We start from the raw sequence: 19,386 nt of genomic DNA, 5'->3' as shown, positions 1-19,386 counted from the left end.
CGTATAGTATAAAAAACATCTCGTGTAACATTATTTTATTTAAACTCTGTTGTTTAATGACGACAAATCGGATTTGTTATTTTATTGAACAGTAAAATATTTGTTAAAGCATCAGATTTAATTAAAGCCATCACTAAAAGAAAAAATTATCTTTGTTTCAGGAAATGTGTTTTATTTTAGTAATATATTGTTTTAATTATCATTTAAATATGTTACGAGTCCCCAAATGGTCTCGCTGGAGAGGATATGAGGTTTTACCTCCATCAGTCAGGTCTGTCTGTTCGTTCGTCGGTCCGTAAATTTGACCCTGAGATATTTAAAAAAACACATACAACAATAAAAAGTAAATAATGAGTAGTTGATTAAATTTTCATCATCTTCTAACACATCAAACAAATCTTGAGTAGCTGGTTGAGAAGTTTCAAAATAAAGTTATTTATATTAGATAAATCATTTAAAATCGAAATGTCCTGGTTTTGTGAAATTTCATATGGAATAGTGCTTTTTGTACTGTTTGGGGGAAAATGTATCACCCAATACCTTGGCCAAAATAAACACTGATACATGATGTATGTTATTGTTGTGGCATGATCAGAAAAGATCAAATGAGCCTCTTAATGCATCTTCTGTTTTTTGGGGGCAAAGTCTGTTATTTGTCGATTTATACCAGTAGCGGGTTTCGGACATGTAAAGTGTTTGGCTTCATCTGTGCGACAGAATTCACGAATGTGTTCAAATGGTACCACTGACGGTCCAGATCAAGCCCTTTCGCAAACATTCATTTGGCAGGTTGTGACAGCTCACATTAACATTCACTTTCGAGACCTTCCTGAGATTGATTCTGACTATTGGTGAGTCACTAAATTCCCTGCACTCCACAACACCCGGATGATCCGCTGACACATGGAATTGGTGAAATATGGTGTTATTCTTTATGGGTTGAAACAATGTCGAAAGATAATCCTTCCAATCGTAGAACACCACAGGATTGGAAGTGTCCCCCACAAGCTGGGGAATGTTGTGGCCCGTCCTTGACGATAATCCCACTGCGACATCAGACAAAGTTTCTGCATTGAAGTTTCTGTATCAAGATTACCATTTTATAACGAAACAAATGCAAAATATAGTTTCTCTATTATCAAATTATTATGTTCATTATATTTTGTTACTTGGCAGAACTATACAACTGAATAGATTTATGGAAATGCAATCAAGGTTTATCAAGAAGGATCATGCAGGTAACATACACCATACTGTGATAAGGAATTTACCTCCACTTAGACTTCCAGATGCCAAAGTGCCAATCTGGTGTAAACTTCGTATGTCCTACCTACATAAAAATAAGTGTGATGGTTCTGTGTAAACCTGAAATGTTTAAAAATCAGTTTTAAAAAAGATCAGGCTACACTTTAGAATATGTATGTTTGTAGTAATTGACTGACTATAAAAATGTTTTGACCCATTTCTAATTAATGAGATTTTTCCTTTTGGGATTGATATCAGAGTAAAAAAGCAAATTTTAACATTTTCACTACGTATCAACACGCTTCACATTTTTGTAATTGGATTTCTGCAAAGAAATATTTTTAACAACGGGTTTAGCTAAATTAATTTCTCAACACTGAAGAAAAGCAATAAAAAAGCAATCAGAAACACAATAACTAAGTGCTTGTTATAACTTACCAGAACTCTCCACAGAAGGTACCAGATGACTATGTAGTTTTTATTTTGGCCGCAACAGTTGTCACACTGAAAATGAGCATGCTGTTCGTCTAGACCGTATGTTTTAAGGTAGTGGTGAACCTGGCTGACCACAGCATTTGCACCTTTACCATGTGACTGGCCTTCGTCTGCATGGTAAAAACCCTGCTTTGCTGTGAAACAGAAGACTAATAAATAAACCGTAATAACTTACAGGAGATACCCAAATAGTTCCTTTTTTCCAATTAATTAATAGGTGGTTTGAAACATTTAGATAATGCATGGTTACTGTCTTATGATTAAAGATTGATATTAAACGAGAATGATATCCTCCACACGATAACTCAGACACGCACGCACACATACAACAATAAAAAGTAAATAATGAGTAGTTGATTAAATTTTCATCATCTTCTAACACATCAAACAAATCTTGAGTAGCTGGTTGAGAAGTTTCAAAATAAAGTTATTTATATTAGATAAATCATTTAAAATCGAAATGTCCTGGTTTTGTGAAATTTCATATGGAATAGTGCTGGTGTTACTTAATTGAGATATGCCATTTAAAGGTCAAATTTAAATATGCCACCATTTACGTAGACAATACAGTTGCTAGCGTACAATTTACTTCCGGGTCAAACTTGCGAGTCGCGAAAATTAATTACAAAGCCAGAAGACAAATATCTCTTTCACTTACCTATTTTATTATTGTGATAATATTATTGCCGAACCTTCTTCGATCGAAAACATCCATCAGTACACGATGTCACTTTGATTTACAGTGTTAAATAGCCATTAACAATCTACACTACAAGACAGGTGGCGCTACCTGTGAACTGCTCAAACGAAACTGTGTCATTCAATGGTAATAATTTGAAATAAAAATTGATTACAAACCACCAATTGTACCAGTGCTTAAAGGACAAAGTCATGTTTTTTTGTTGAAATTTTTAAAAACATTACAAAAATTATGAGCCGAGAATTTGTATAAAAAAGACGAAATATCCAGCGCATTTTCGTACCAGATTTTAAACGCGCGATTTCCTGACATTAACGTCAGCGTACACAAGACTGATTTTCGCTGACGACGTCACATATATTGTCTACATCAAATCAATTATTTTGAACTCCCCTGATCTGAGAAACAACTGGTCATGATGAGCTTTTGTGATAAGCTTTTGTTTGTGGTTTGTTTTTGCGTTTTCTCTTGTGTGTTGTCTGCTCTGACCTTGTGAAAACTAAAGAGGTCACATTTATTGCCTTGTCTTCATGAAACATAGTATAGACATTTGTCCCAATAACATCTCAGTAAAATTCGAAACTGGGCCAAATGTGGTAAAAAATAAGGTATATTAAAAAAATGCTTGTTAAAAGCATATTTCTTCCCATCTTCATGATTTCAGACATTTGGATATTTGCTATTTACTTGTGTATGCACAGGTGAAAATACGGGAAATTCCACAGCCGAGATCTCATGTCGATTCCAGATGTACCTCTTCTTTCGTTTTTTCACCTAGTATTATCTCTTGTCCATTGCAGATGAATCTGGTCTTAGGGGTGCTCACGCAGCCTGCAGTGGACCATGAAGTGATCAAGCAGATCTTCAGACAGGTCTACTACTTCCTGGGAGCCAGCGCCCTTACCAACCTCCTTCTGAGGAAGGACATGTGCAACTCGTCCAAGGGAATGCAAATCCGGTAATAAAGAAAATGTGTAACTGGTTTAAGGACATGCAATCAGGTAATGAAGGACATGTATAACTGGTTCAAGGACATGCAATTTAGGTAATAAAGGACATGTGTAACTGGTTCAAGGACAAGCAAATCAGGTAATGAAGGACATGTGTAACTGGTTCAAGGACATGCAAATCAGGTAATGAAGAACATGTGTAACTGGTTCAAGGACATGCAAATCAGGTAATAAAGGACATGTGTAACTGGTTCAAGGACATGCAAATCAGGTAATAAAGAACTTGTGTAACTGGCTCATGGACATGCAAATTAGGTAATAGGTAATAAAGGACTTGTGTAACTGGTTAAAGGACATGCAAATCAGGTAATAAAGGGCATGTGTAACTGGTTCAAGGACATGCAAATCAGGTAATAAAAAACATGTGCAACTGGTCCAAGGGCATGCAAATGAGGTAATAAAGGACATGTGTAACTGGTTCAAGGACATGCAAATCAGGTAAAAAAGGACTTGTGTAACTGGTTCAAGGACATGCACATCTGGTAATGAAGGACATGTGCAACTGGTTCAAGGACATGCAAATCAGGTAATAAAGGACATGTGTAAATGGTTCAAGGACATGCAAAATAGGTAACGAAGGACATGTGTAAGTGGTTCAAGGACATGCAAATCAGATAATGAAGAACATGTGTAACTTGTTCAAGGACATGCAAATCAGGTAATAAAGGACATGTGTAATTGGTTCAAGGACATGCAAATCAGGTAATAAAGGACTTGTGTAACTGGCTCATGGACATGCAAATCAGGTAATAAAGGACTTGTGTAACTGGTTCAAGGACATGCAAAATAGGTAATAAAGGACATGTGTAACTGGTTCAAGGACATGCAAATCAGGTAATACATGACATGCACATTTGGTACCATGGCATGCAAATGAGGTAATAAAGGACATGTGTAACTGGTTCAAGGACATGCAAATCAGGTAAAAAAAGACTTGTGTAACTGGTTCAAGGACATGCAAATCAGGTAATGAAGGACATGTGCAACTGGTTCAAGGACATGCAAATCAGGTTATAAAGGACATGTGTAACTGGTTCAAGGACATGCAAATCAGGTAATAAAGGACTTGTGTAACTGGTTCAAGGACGTGCAAATCAGGTAATAAAGGACTTGTGTAACTGGTTCAAGGACATGCAAATCAGGTAATAAAGGACTTGTGTTACTGGTTCAAGGACATGCAAATCAGGTAATAAAGGACTTGTGTAACTGGTTCAAGGACATGCAAATCAGGTAATAAAGGACTTGTGTAACCGGTTCAATGCCGTGCAAATCAGGTAATAAAGGACATGTGCAACTCGTCCAATGGCATGCAAATGAGGTAATACAATTAACTCGATATATATGAGACATGTGCAAGTGGTCTTAGTAGTATGCAAATCAGGTAATAAACTGAACTCCATGTGTATAAGCCTTGTTCTGGGAAAACTGGACTCAATGCACGTAGGGTAATTGTTGTCCCAGATAAGCCTGTGCAGTTCAAATATGCTAATCAGGGCAATTCTTCGCTCTTATTGTATGTTTTGTTTCAAACAACTCTCTTGTAAACGAAAATCCAGTCAAACCATGAATTGTTGTCTCTGATAAGCCTGTGCAAACTGTCTAACATTGTTTCCCTCTATTCCAGATACAACCTGTCCCACATGGAGCAGTGGTTGCGTGACAACAAGCTGCAGGAGTCCGGTGCTGGTTCCAGTTTAGAGCCGATCATCCACGCCTCCCAGCTGCTGTATGCCCGTTAGACGGACGCAGACGTAGACAATGTGTGTGAAATGTGCTCCAAACTCACAGTAACACAGGTGGGGCTTTATCATTTAGATTGATAATTGATTGTCATTATGTATGTATGAATGTAATTTCGTGATTATTGCTATGTGTTATGGTTATCATGTGATGGTCATGTGTTCTTGTTTACATGTGATGTTTAAATAACTGACGCTGGAATGAGTTTTCATTATAGTTGTGTATATAAGGGTTGTCATTAATGGTTGCTGTGCTTATATTAGGGTTGTTATTAAGGATGCTGAGGTAATATTTGCAATTATTTTGATTTTCATGAATAATCGACAGAGGACCATGCACGCTGTTGTTGTTTTTTCCAGATTGTTAAGAGTCTGAAACTCTACACGCCCGTGGATGTGTTTGAGGAACCTGTTCCAATCTCGTACATCCGAAAGATCGAGCAGAAGTTAAAGGAAAGGGAGAGCACTGATAACTCGCTCCTCATGGACCTCAAATACTCATACTCAGTTACCTTCCCTTTCAACGCTTCTAGTATCGCCCTGGAGACCATTAAAGTGCCACAACAGCTTAATATAGCAAAACTGGTTGTAAGGTGTTAGCTGTAGCCTGGGTACACTCCTTGGGCAACTTTTTATTGTATTAAATGTATATTATATTCTGCCAAACGTCACAACATTTTTAAGTTTCTACAAATGTAACGTACTAATGGATATGGTGTTCGGTGTATTTTTATGTTTAGAGATTCTTCTACCTGTTTTACTAAATGTTATCATCTTACGTTTTTCTACATATAATACACTTGTTTCACTGTTTAAGTTCAGTTAAATATATCAGGTATTTATTTATCAGTTTATTATTTGATAGCTGCATAAGTTATACAACACAATATTCATGTGTGCAGTGAATGTACTGCAGCATTTTAGAAGAAATCAAAACCATATCTGATTTGTTTATAAGCAAATGTTTTGTCATAGCCAGCTCGTCGTGTCCGTCGTCGTGTCCGTCGTCGTCCGCGTCGTGCTAAAACATTTTGTTGAGGTTTTGAACATTGGCTCTAATATCAAAGTTCCTCAATCTACAACTTTGAAACTTCATATGTAGCTGCACCTTGATGAGTTCTACATTCCACATCCATTTTTGGGTCACTAGGTTAAATGGCAAGGTCACTGTTACCTCTAAAAAGAATTATGACAAGCTTTCATTTATTCAAACTGCACCTGCTGCCGAGCTAGGAACCCGTTATGCGGTGCTCTTGTTTGCAAAAAGCAGGCTTAGTGTTTGTATGCCCCGAAGTAAGGCATAGAAGGAGGACATATAGTGATCGGACTGTCGGTCTGTATGTCCGTTTGTCTGTCCGTCAAACTTTGCGTTTAGGTTTTGAAAAATGCTTATTACTTCTATGTCACTTCAGAAAGCAACTTGATATTAAGCATGCATGTGTATCTCATGAAACTGCACATTTTGAGTGGTGAAAGGTCAAGGTCATCCTCCAAGGTCAAAGGTCAAGAAAACAAATCCAAGGGAAGTATTTAGCTTCAAAGGGAGATAATTATCTGTACCTGCCAAATGATATTTTTGTTTTATTAATCAAAGCGGAGAAGTATTGTGTGGGGGCATTGTGTTTCTGACAAACACATCTCTTGTTTGTAATAACATTTGTTAATGTAATCTATTTTTGTTAGTAATTTTGTATTCAACACCAAATGAACAATGTGTATTTGTTTAGGTTTAAAATTCCATATTGTTTATGACTTTCCAGTGGGTGTTTATATTTTAGTATAGTAAAACTCAAGTGTATGGTTTCCCCATGATACATAATATGTATGTTCAAGGTACACATATGTTGTTCAAAGTGAAGATATTATTTGTGACGCTATCTAACTGAACTTTCATGATTCATGAGACATGCTGAGCATATCCTATATTTATTTAATACTGATTATAATTAAAATTATATTACATTATCGTCTTATATAGAGTCTAAAGCATTTCCATACATGACCTGGCCATATATGGTCAATGATTGCCTACTAGTCAAGCATGTCATTATGTGTTGAATATATGGCAGTGTGGCATGTCCTATAGCAAGCATCTATTCCAAAATATTTAATTAATTTAAATACATGTAGTACATTCTTTGATGAAATATCTTATTGCTCACCAAGCCGCATGTGAGAATCATGACATACATTTACTTATGAATGGTTTGTTCCCATCATCTATTAGTACATTTTCTAGCAAGTGTATCACTTAGAAAGGTTGATATTTTATGTCACATTTCGATTATCAATCATTCCAGATGTATTGAAATACAAATCTGAAATATATTGTTAAACTGGGTAAAATGTGATGGTCTAGAAGTAAAATGTAATATAAAGTTACACGGAACGGAATAAAATCTGATCTGTGAACATGCTCTACAATATTAACGTTTTTATACTTTGATATGCATTTAGTATTGTGTAGATAATAATGATTTGTTGTGCACCGTGTTTTAGAATGTTATGTATGTTGCTATTCTGCAGCATTTGATATATGTATAGGAAATGACAATGTGAACTATTGGATGGTGTTACCAACATATGATGTATAACATGCATTGACACCTGTTTTAAAACGTTCCTTATGTTATAAAGCCATTATGATAATTCCTATCTTAAACTTATTTTTGATAATATGTTGAATGTTTTCAGTGACTAACTTTTTATTCACTGACACATTTGGTATAGTTATGTTTTCCTAATGGCATTAAAAACGTATAATGGCATGAGATATGTGAACACTTTTTTTTAATTTATCAGCAATTTTTGTAGAAAGTTTCTTGTTTCAACAGAGTGATCATGGCTCTTACACTTGTGAACACTTTATACCATGTTTTTTATAACTTCAGAATAATTATTAAAATTCCTAAAAATTAAATGCAATGATAACTTGTGTTAGTTCCTATATACACAGTATTAATTTAGTTTGCTGTGATTGGTGGACCGTTGTCTCAGGTTGCGTTTGTAAGATATTTGAAAGGTAAAAGCGACATTTGTCCTGGTTCCTTCTTTTTTTGAAGATATCAACATGTTTTGTTTTGGTTCCCAGCATGTTTGTGATGTTTCATCATGTGTTTCATTTTAAGCTCACCTGTGTGCAAAGTTCACATGGTAAGCTCTTTGAACAACGTTGTGCACATCCTGTGTTATATGTTAACTGTTCATCCTAAACGTTTCGGCAGATTTTCACGATATTTTACACAAATGATTTTTCAAAGCTGTTCAAATCGTTCAAGTCAATTGCATATGTAGGTCACTTAAACTTAAAATGTAATTATTTTTATTCTGAAATGCATAGGTTAGGAGTCATATATTTTGTGTGAAAAAACTTTACAGAATAGCCTTCTAATGCGTTTGTTCAAATCATGCCATAGGGATTAAAACTGACCAGGCCCCAGGGTTTACATGATTTATATAGTTTTCTATTGTGAACAGCTTAAACAGCTCAGACACCATAATGCACAGAGGTTTTCTATTTGAGATACAACATCGTATGGTAGTCTGTCTCAAATATCGTGCAAATCATGCCCCTGGAGTCAAAAGCGTCACGCCACGGGGTTCACATTATTGTTAGTCTTTTATTGTGGCATTAGATTGAAAGTTTTATCTTGAAGAACAATTTCAAGAGGTGTACTATTGACCACGAAACATGATATAGTTGTCCTTTACAAAGAGTGCTCAAACCATGTCCCTGGGTTTGAAACTGACAATGCCCCATTACACAGGTGGGCGATCTACGGACATTTTAGCCCTGTTGTTTAATTGATTTTCAAGTTAAATTTCCTATACAAATGTGATACAATGTATGTTAATTAAAGCAATCAAAGCCCATCTATTGTTATTGTATAAAAGTTTGTTAAAACGTTTTGTTGCTTTTGATTATAGCAAGAAATCCATTGAGTGCCTGAATGTTCCTGTTTACAAAACAATATTATTATCACTAGCTTGAGGCTATGCATACTTATGTTATGGTTATAAGTGCAGCCGTTCCATCGTTAAGGAATAATTGTATCCCGTAGTGCCTTTTGCAACTCTACTCCACCATCCTTTGACACGGTATATGCATATATTTGTATAACACACACGAATAACGTTATTTGGATATATGTTAAATTTTACCGTGTTTTGTCTCTTTTCAATATATATCATATGTTATGGTTTTGCAATTACTATAGCATTTGTTACGTGTTTAGAGTTAATGGCAATAGTTATACAAATGCGCAATGTTGCGTTTTTGTTAAATAGTATTGTACATGTATTGTACATTACGCCACATGCAAAGCCAAGTTTTTATGTATTTTTTTTTGCTGGATTTTGTTTGAAACAGAATTAAAATTCGAATGCTTACACATAGTTTGTTATTTGTGCGCTTAAAAATCCTTTTAAATTACATTATAAACATAAAAACTATTATAGCGACAAAAAGAAGAATCTGGAATTTGGAAATGAACTGCTGTAGTGTACTCTATCTATCTCAATTTATACTTCGTAAAAACATTTCGGTAGATGGCGCACGCAATCATTCGTTCTTCTGCGCATGCGCTTTACAGTGTTACATATAAATATAATGAGGGCTATTTTTTTTGTTTAGCGCATTATTATATATTTTCCCATCCGTGTAATCACTAGATTATGCTGCTTTATGAAAGTGCTGTATTTACGTAACTGCATGTCATTTTTGGCTCACCTGAGCACACCGTGCTCCAGATGAGCTTTTGTGATCGTAGTTTGTCCGCCGTACGTCGTTAACATTGTGTTTGTTAAAACTCTAGAAGCCGCATTAATTTTGAACTTCATGAAACTTGGTCATGAGATTTGTTTCAATGGTATCTTTGCCGAGTTTGAAACTGGGTCACTTGAGGTAATACAAATTAAAATGTCACCTGGTCAAATTGAAGGAAAATCTTAAACTTTGTGTAATCATATATATATATATATATATAGTCCAATCTTCATGAAACGTCGTCAGAATATTTGTTTTAATGATATGTAAGAGTTCGAAACTGGTTTCGAATCGCTTTAAAGCGTGGTCTCTAATGAGCGGAGCATTTTTCCTTATATTGCTAAAGTGAAAGTTGGTTAACACTCTCACATTTTTAGTCAGTCCATTATTCATGGGATTTTGTCGAAACATTTATTTTAGCTCAAAAATAGCCCCGGCAATTTTCATGTCACTAGATCAAAGGTCAAGGTCAAAGTGACTTGAAGCAGTAAAATGGTTTCTAACGTATTCACACAATGGCTGCCACTACAACTGAACGCCCATATGGGGGCATGCGTGGTTTACAAACAGCCTTTGTTCTTGTGATATTTGAGCCGAATCTCAAATAGTTCCGATCATTTGAAATGTAGGGCCGCCATGTAGCGGGGCAGTTTGCCTTATATGGCTATAGCGAAACCTTATTAACACTACATAAGTCACATGTGTTGTCCAAACTTCATGAAAAATGGTAAGAACATATATGTCTCAAGCAAATCTTGACTGAGTTCGAAACTTTATTTTTTAAAATTATGAATAATTATATTAATATAAATAATAATGTTATGATAATTATTAATTATAATAATTAATTATGATAAAATTAGGTCACTAGATAAAATTAAAGAAAAAAGCTTGCTAACATATAGACGACACATTTCAAGTCAAATCTTCGTGAAACGTTGTATTATTCTGAACTCGATCTTCTCAGAATAGTTTACTTCATCCATGTCTAAGTTGAGCGCCGTCTTGTTTTATTGACATTGCGGCTGATGATAAGTATTTGGTTTGATTTGTTTCATTTTTATAAAAATATATGTTTTAAAGTTTTTTTTTCTGAAAGTAGAACAGTTCAGTTATCATTATATCTTGAATTCATAAATATCGAAATAGAAGTCAGACGTTGCATATTTCGGACTTTGCTTTGCAAGTTAGTTCTGGATATAATATACTGATTTACCTTTTTCGCATACAGTTGTGCAGCTGTTGTCCATATAATGATGATCTGTTTTACGTCTGGAATATTTCCCCTCTATGATTATAAATCATAAACTCCTCAAAGTTCACGGACTCTAGATGAGATCAATATACACTCCGTGTCAAGCCTGAGCATTATCAAGGTTCTGTAAAGATTAGCAGAATATGTACAGCTGAGCAACAATACTCTCAGACTGATGTCTGATTAGCCCAGTGGTTGGTTCACCTGATTCTCTCATAGGTGATCCCGGTTGACCACACCACAATTGAATGTATGTCAGTACACAAACAAATAGCTTGTAATTGTAATTGATTAATGTGAATGTTTTATTTCATTTGTTTGCAACAAATTGGAACCTTTTTTGAGCAGTGTAAGCCTTGTGTTTAATTGCCACTTTGTTCATCACAAATATGAAATACGTATCTCGTGGTACGTATTTCATTTAAAGTCTGTATTTTAATGACGACAAGTCGGACGTGCAGTTTAATATTTTTTGAAGCATCGAAAGAATCCAAAACTATTTCGGATTGTGTGTTTGGCATGCATGATTTAAATGCCCATAGCCTAGGAATAAAATAACTCACTGCGACAGGATTACGGTTTTGTTATGGTAAGCATTTGATACAAATATAATTAGAAAATAGTGTGGTTTTAAATAAATTTTGTGAAAGGGAAGGAAAAAACAGAAAATAAAAGTGCGTATTGTTTTTACTTTATTAGTTTAAGCATTGGATTAAAGTTAAAATTTAGGTTAGCGTGTCGATTATACTATATTAAGTTTTTTTATGATTTCTTTGCTCTTGCATGGTATGAAATGCAGATCTCGTGTGACTTTATTTGATTAAAACTCTGGATTTTAATGAGGACAAGTCGAACATGTTATTTTATTTAACAGTAAAATATTTTTAAAGCATCAAAAGAATCCAAAAGTATTTCGGATTATGTGTTTGTCATCCATGCATAATTTGAACTTCCATAGGAATAAAATAACTCGCTGCAACATGAATACGGTTTCCTAAATCATGTTTTGGGTTACAATGGTTAGCATTTGATATCAATGTTATTAAAAAATAATGTGGTTTTTAATAGCTTTTGAGAGAGGGCAGGAAAAACAGAAAATGGAAGTTCATATCGTTGTAAATTTATTGTTTTAAGCGTTGGATTAAAGTTACAATTGAGGTAAGCGTGTCGTTAATAGTAAATTTAGTTTTTTATCAAATCTGCGCTCTCGTATAGTATAAAAAACATCTCGTGTAACATTATTTTATTTAAACTCTGTTGTTTAATGACGACAAATCGGATTTGTTATTTTATTGAACAGTAAAATATTTGTTAAAGCATCAAAAGAATCCAAAAGTATTTTCGACTGTATTTTTGGCATGCATAATTAAAACTTCCATAGGAATAAAAAAATAACTCGCTGCGACAGGATTATGGTTTCGTAAATTGTGTTTTGGGTCAGAATGGTAAGCATTCGATACAAATGTTATTAAAACTAGTGTGTTTTAAATAAAGTTTGAGAAAGGAAAGGAAAAAGCTGAAAATGGACGTGCATATCGATGTAACTTTATTGTTTTAAGCATTGGAGTAAAGTTATGATTTAGGTAGGCGTGTCGATAATACTAAATTTAGTTGTTTATGACTCCTTCGCTCTCGTATAGTATGAAATACATATCTCGTGTAACATTATTTCATTTAAACTCTGGATTTTTATGACGACAAGTCGGATATTTTATTTTATTTAACAGTAAAATATTTTTTAAGGCATCAAAAGAATCCAAAAGTTTTTTCGATTGAATTTTTGTCATGCATAATTTAATCCTCCATGGGAATAAAATAACTCGCTGCGACAGGATAACGGTTTCGCAAATCGTGGTCTGGGTCAGAGTGGATAGCATTCGATACAAATGTTATAGTAGATAAAAGTAAATACTAAATTTAGTTTTTTATGTCTCCTTCGCTCTTGTATGGTATCAAATAAAAAAATATTAATATGTATCTCGTGTAACGAAATACTATTTAAACTGTGGATTTTAATGATGACAAGTCGGACGTGTTATTGTATTTAACAGTAAAATATTTGTTAAAGCATCGAAAAAATCCAAAATTATTTCAGATTGTGTGTTTGTCATGCATAATTTAAACAGAACAGAACAGATAGTTTATTTACGACTTAAGCATAAACAGCTCATCGTAAAAATAACAATAAAAAAAGCAATAATAAATACACATGCGTCAAAATAACAACAATTTAGATTATTCGGTAATAAAATTTTACAAACTTCCATAGGAATAAAATAACTAACTGCGAGAGGATTACGGTTTCGTTAATCATGTTTAGGTTAGAATGGTTAGCATTCGATATAAATGTTATTTAAAATAGTGTGGTTTTAAATAGATTTTAAGAAAGGGAATGACAAAAATAGAAAAAGGAAGTGCGTATCTTTGTAACTTTATTGTTTTAAGCATTGGATTAAAGTTAAAATTTAGGTCAGCGCGTTATTAATATTTAATTTAGATTTTAACGTTTCCTTCCCTCTCGTATGGTGAAAATACATATCTCGTGTAATGTAATTTTATTTAAACTCTGGATTGTGTGATCGCCTTTTTTCCGTCGTATGGTGTGCATCGTCAACTTGTGCCTTGTTAACACTGAAGAGGCCACATTTTTTCCAATTTCCAATCTTCACAAAACATGGTCAGAAGATTTGAAATACTGATATCGGTGCTGAGTTCAAAAATGATTATGTCCGTTGAAAAACATGGCTGCCAGGCTGCAGGGCATTTTTCCTTATATCTCTATAATAAAACCTTAACTCTCTTCAATATAAAGAAGTGAAACTCCAGCTGCTGTAGCAGTATTGACTTCTTATTAAAAACAATAAGTTGGTCCTTCATTTAAGGCAAGTGACCGATTGCCCAAACAAGTCACATTTACAGCCCATTCTTCACCAAATTTGGCAAGGTAATTAGTTCTTATAATATCTCGACTAAATTTCAAAAACTGTTCCGGTTCCTTGAAAAAATGGCCATCTAAGGGGGGAATAATTGCCACATTTATTGGCTGATCTACATTAAATTTGGTCAGAACATTTGTCCCAATCGACTCTGGGCTATGTTAACTAAAAACGTTCACTAGATTAAGTAAAAAGAGCAAGTTTATAGCCTAGAAGTCACTTTCATTGTCTAGTCTTCATGAACATCGGTAAGAACATTTGTTCTAACGATATCTCAGCCGAGTTCAAAAATAACAATGTGAATACTTCTTTATTACGATTGGTCTCGCTTATAGAAGGTACATTTATTTACACAGCTATTGAATTTTACAAAGGCATACCAATTATTGTTAATAAACTATGAACCTATTTAATGTTTAAAATACGACCAAATCATCGTCCATGGTATTATTCGTTAACTCGTTAAATAACACGCCAACGAGATATGCACTATTAATATGCAGTAAATCCCAGAGAGTTAATTGATTAGCGAATTTAAAATCAATTATGAATGAAGGTATGCAATATGAAAAAAACATGATAAAAAAACAGTCTTTGCAAACCCTCGTCATTATTCTCGTCATTATTTTGTTGACAGCCAGCCGTCAAATCTCCGTCGATGCTGGTTGAAATATTAGTTACGATAGTATATATGATAATACTAATACTCCTCCTTCAATGTGTCCTGACAAATCTCATATTTTAGCGAACGCAAACAGATAACGTGATTACTTTTACCCTATACCAGCTTTTTATGGTATAAGCACCGATTAGCCACAATTTGCTTCAAACATCTATACTTAGTTTAGAGAACGTTATATCACAAAACAAGACTAGAGTGATTGTGTTCTATTTTAGCCAAGAAGGGATAAGCCACATAATATTACGATTTTGCTACACCGCCCTTCAAAAAATCTTAAAATATTTATCCCCGATGGTAACTGTCCAATAATGATTGGAAAGCAGCAAATGTGATATTTAACAAGGGAGCACAATTCATTACATTTGACCTATTTCAGTCATCAGATGAGAAGGCAAAGTATTTAGCGTACTGTTACTAGATACATGAATAATAAGATAAATACAAGCCAAACGATAAACACGAACCACTCAGGATTTATACCTGGTCACTCGACAGTTTTCTAACATATTAATATATACAACCCAATTTGTCAATTAGTCGATACAATTAATCTACTTGCATCGTATATTTTGACATGAAATTGCTCAGCCGAGTTTGGCAAACAATCCTAATATTTAACTTTAACGAGTTGGACTATGTTGTCAATGTATTAATATGAATAGATATTCATATAACATAACTACTAGGCGTAATCCTTAACCGATTGAACAGTAAAGCCGATGAACTTATAGCGTAAAAGCTGGGTTAAAAACAGTGGAACAGATCTTCAACTACAGAGTAATCATTAAGAAACACTTGCAACACTAACTTGAGCTCCTCCACAATTTTATCGGCTTAAAGCATGCGTGTGGCATGATGACCGACCTATGACAAGTTCTGACGGGATTCAACATTGACACAGAGCTGGTGTAAGTCATCCAACTACTCAACGTAAACGCCAACAACGCAGTACTTCTCAATTGACAAAAGGGTAACTTATTCAGTGGGTGCCCGTCAGAAATTGCTGCACTTTCTCGTTCTCTTAAAACCTTCCCTTGAAAGATATGTATGAAGACCCTCCAAGACCACCATACCTCTTTTTCATCGATGGTTGACGCATCTCCGACTTGAAGGAACAAGCAGTACACTGCGAGACCTCACCAACATACTCTATGAAATACCAGGATAATACGCAATGGATGTTCGCTCGGAGAAGACGAATATTATGGTAACAGCACGGACATCACTTCAAATATCATCATGACCGGCGATGATCTGGAACAAGTAGTTGATAGCAGCCAATGGATGGCACCAGTACCGCTGGGGTACAAATAATAATGTACATGTCATTGAAACGGTGGCCATACTGATCAACCTGTGGACAAACAGCTCCAACAGCGTCCCAACCGAGACCCGGACGCATCACGCGGAGACTTCTTGAGATTAAAACTCTTTCAGCTGAAGTTGTACTTTTTTAAATACATGCACGCCCATCAACAAACGTCTATTTATATTTAGTTTGTGTTTTGTTCTATAGTGATAATAATAATTATTATTAGTATCATAATCATTTAATTTTGTTAGGAATTGTTAGTCTCCAAACTAGTAAGTGTATGAATAAAAATGTTTTCGCGCTAAGAATTGTAAGCCAAACAAAGTTGTTGTGTGTTATTCCGTGAAGTTTCTTATGCACGTCTATAGCTCAGAGCCAGAGACCGTTTTTGTTGTGTGCAGAAGGTTTAAAATGTTCCCTATTGAAATAATAAACTTACTTATTATCATAGAGTAGTTATCTGCAAGTGTTTGAAAGCAAGAGGCTATTATTTAAGGATCACGGAAAATCTTCTCCATCATGCTTTATGTGTCATTAATTAAATATAAGAATCCTCATATAATCAGGTATTTATTTAGTAAATTATTTATATATCGGCATTGTTGTAAAAACTTGTATTTATTATTATATTTTGATTTTTGAAATTGAAACCAAACGCCAACTTAAAACTAGCATTTATACAAATTTAACCCTTGCTTAAAGAAACTTTACCAACTAAATTCGTTTAATTCGTCTATTATCTTGATATTGTTGCAGCAGTCAGAACATTGTACGGGATGTTTGGGAAAACATGCCGAATAATACCAACCAATCTGAATGGTGTTTTCCTTGTTTTAATTATGAACATGGACACTTCAAAATTATTCTTGTTTAATATATACTATGTTTATATGTTTGTTTGTTTTTAATAAGATTATTTTTATTTGTTTGGCACACAAGCTCATTTATGGAAAATGTGTGACTGTTAAACCACTTTTATTCATTGAGAAATAAATTATATGTATATATTTATTTAAATTTCATATCGTAAATATGTTCATTCATTACATTATGTTCAGGCGGGGTAGATGTGATTACGTTTGATTGGATCGAAACAGATTGGATCCGAATAGACGAGATCCTTGCAAGAACGAGCATTCACTCTGTCAGGCCTAATATCAAATTGTATTAACTTTATAAATCTTTTATCTAGTATTTAATTTTCATTTTATATTTTATAAACTATTAATATGTTTTATATTTGATTATTTTAAATTAATCTTAAAATCTATTTTTACTAAAATTTGGAATACATGAATTATACTTCGAAAGAACGTACGTGTTCCGTTGTTATTACACTTACCGCGAAAAGCATCACCATTTGTCTAAGTAATAAAGTCCACGTTTTATCACCTGTTTAAGTGTGCAGAGTTTCAAGGTGGCTTACAATGACAAGAGTCGTCCGTTTTAGTGGCCGAGTGGTGTACATATTGAGCTATGTAGGTTTTAAGCGAAAGGATCTGATTCGAATACCGTAGTATTACTCTGTGTTTAAGCTATTTGTAAAATATACAATACTTTGCGTTTATTTTAAATACGAGTGATTAACGTATTGCAAACATCATGATTTATATCTATGACACGATGCAATAGAGTTGCATAAACTACACACGTACATTCATTCCTTAACGTTTTCGCTATTAATAATATGAGTTTTTTGTTGAAAAGGTGAAAAAAAATTATTGTAAAATAATTATACAATTATTTCGTAAGAAAGTATAAAATACAATGTTTACCCTTAACACAATTTCAGTAGTTTCTTCCTAATTTTCAACGACGATTTTCTTACTGTAAAACACATTTGTGTGTTTGTCTACTAAGCTTTTCTAGTAAAGAGGAGTTGTTGTTTATATTCGTTTGGTCTATTTTATCATACTTAAGACGTTGCGGGTTTTGTGCTCTGGTCAGTATACAACCATTGAGTCGTTAAAAGGTATTTCCATTTAAATAGAAGTATCATCTTCTATCAGACGCCATATTTATAAAGTAAATGCATACTTATTATACCAATGTTCCTCTATTCCAAACAGTATGTACGCCTTTAATCACACTTGAGCTTACCAGTTAAAACATCAATACCAATTTTGAATTATACGCCTCAAATAATAAGTATATTATATTCATGCCAAACGTGTGAAGTGTCTCTCGATGGTTACCTGATATACGCGAACGTCTTCGGCAGAGATATATAGATACGCATTTCAAGGACGGAGCTCTGCTGTAGACGTTGACATTTTCTGACCACACATGACGGTTGTGCAGGTGGTATGATCAAGTCTTCCTTTGCGAATGGAGGCGATCAACCTAAGTTCGTTCATACTCTTTATACGTGTTGATATTGTATGCGAGTTCGATAAGCATTGTACGTTTCTGGCCGTTTGATTAATAAGTTGCACAATTATGAACACGTTCTGTTTTCAAGATCATATTCAATACAAATATGATGCTATTTTAAACCGTGGAGATGTTTTGAAAATCTATGTTTGTGTTTTCTTTCTTTAAAAATAAAATAATAAAGAATACGTGTGGTGTTTTGTTAAATTATTTATCCAATATTTTAATTTATATTAAGATTACGGCCTGGTGGCTGTGATAGAAGCGGAATGAGTTTGTTTTAAGCAATCATATTCTAATAAGTTAAATATCTTATATCTTATATTCATATAGTTTTCTGTACAAAGGAACACTACAATCATTTGCAATAAACACAATGTAGATGACCTTATTTAGAATTTATTCAGAAACACACTGGTATATAAGTTATTTTCACATTACAAATTATAAGTACATTTCGAGACGTCTTTTTTCTTTAACATCAACTTCAATTTAACACCGACAGAATACTTATATCTGGTCAGATGTAAGCGCGATTACATGAAACATACGTCAAATTATATAGTTATGCCACATGCTTTAATATTGTTTACTGCAATAAAGCATTTAACACGTGTTAACAATAAATTTGAAATAAACCAAAGTACTTAAACGTAGATTATTGACATGTAATACAGTGGAATTGCAAACATTCGCTTCTACTTTCCTTCTTAATACCCTTTTATAAAATTGCTTACTTTTCTAAACGTGTAACTAATGCCAATTATTTCCTGTTTTTTTTATGATTTAAATATTTTATTAAATTAACATATAAAAATATACATGTTTGCCCAACTACATAGTTTTTAAATAAATTCATTTGAAACAAATCTTG

At 33.9% G+C, this 19,386-nt stretch overlaps 2 protein-coding genes across 6 annotated transcripts in view; both read left to right on the top strand.

The window, feature by feature from the left end:
* LOC127869484 (unconventional myosin-Va-like) overlaps positions 1-19,386 on the top strand; it is an 81,588-nt gene that overhangs the window by 14,313 nt on the left and 47,889 nt on the right. Inside the window, exons 4-5 of one of the 5 annotated variants that reach the window (XM_052412112.1) lie at positions 5,075-5,246; positions 5,550-9,578. The exons of 2 other annotated variants lie outside the window; for them this stretch is intronic. In XM_052412112.1, the coding sequence (XP_052268072.1) occupies positions 5,075-5,189 (115 nt within the window). In that variant the 3' untranslated portion in view covers positions 5,190-5,246; positions 5,550-9,578. Of the gene's footprint in view, positions 1-5,074; positions 5,247-5,549; positions 9,579-19,386 lie in introns of those variants that run through there. 2 more of the 5 variants (XM_052412111.1, XM_052412108.1) reach the window with 2 other exon arrangements.
* LOC127869471 (unconventional myosin-Va-like) overlaps positions 1-19,386 on the top strand; it is a 77,269-nt gene that overhangs the window by 22,733 nt on the left and 35,150 nt on the right. The window lies entirely within an intron of this gene.

The sequence above is a fragment of the Dreissena polymorpha genome, chromosome 2, assembly GCF_020536995.1.
Source record: "Dreissena polymorpha isolate Duluth1 chromosome 2, UMN_Dpol_1.0, whole genome shotgun sequence".
Classification (NCBI taxonomy): Eukaryota; Metazoa; Mollusca; class Bivalvia; order Myida; family Dreissenidae; genus Dreissena; species Dreissena polymorpha.
This window is presented reverse-complemented; position numbering and strand designations above follow the sequence as displayed.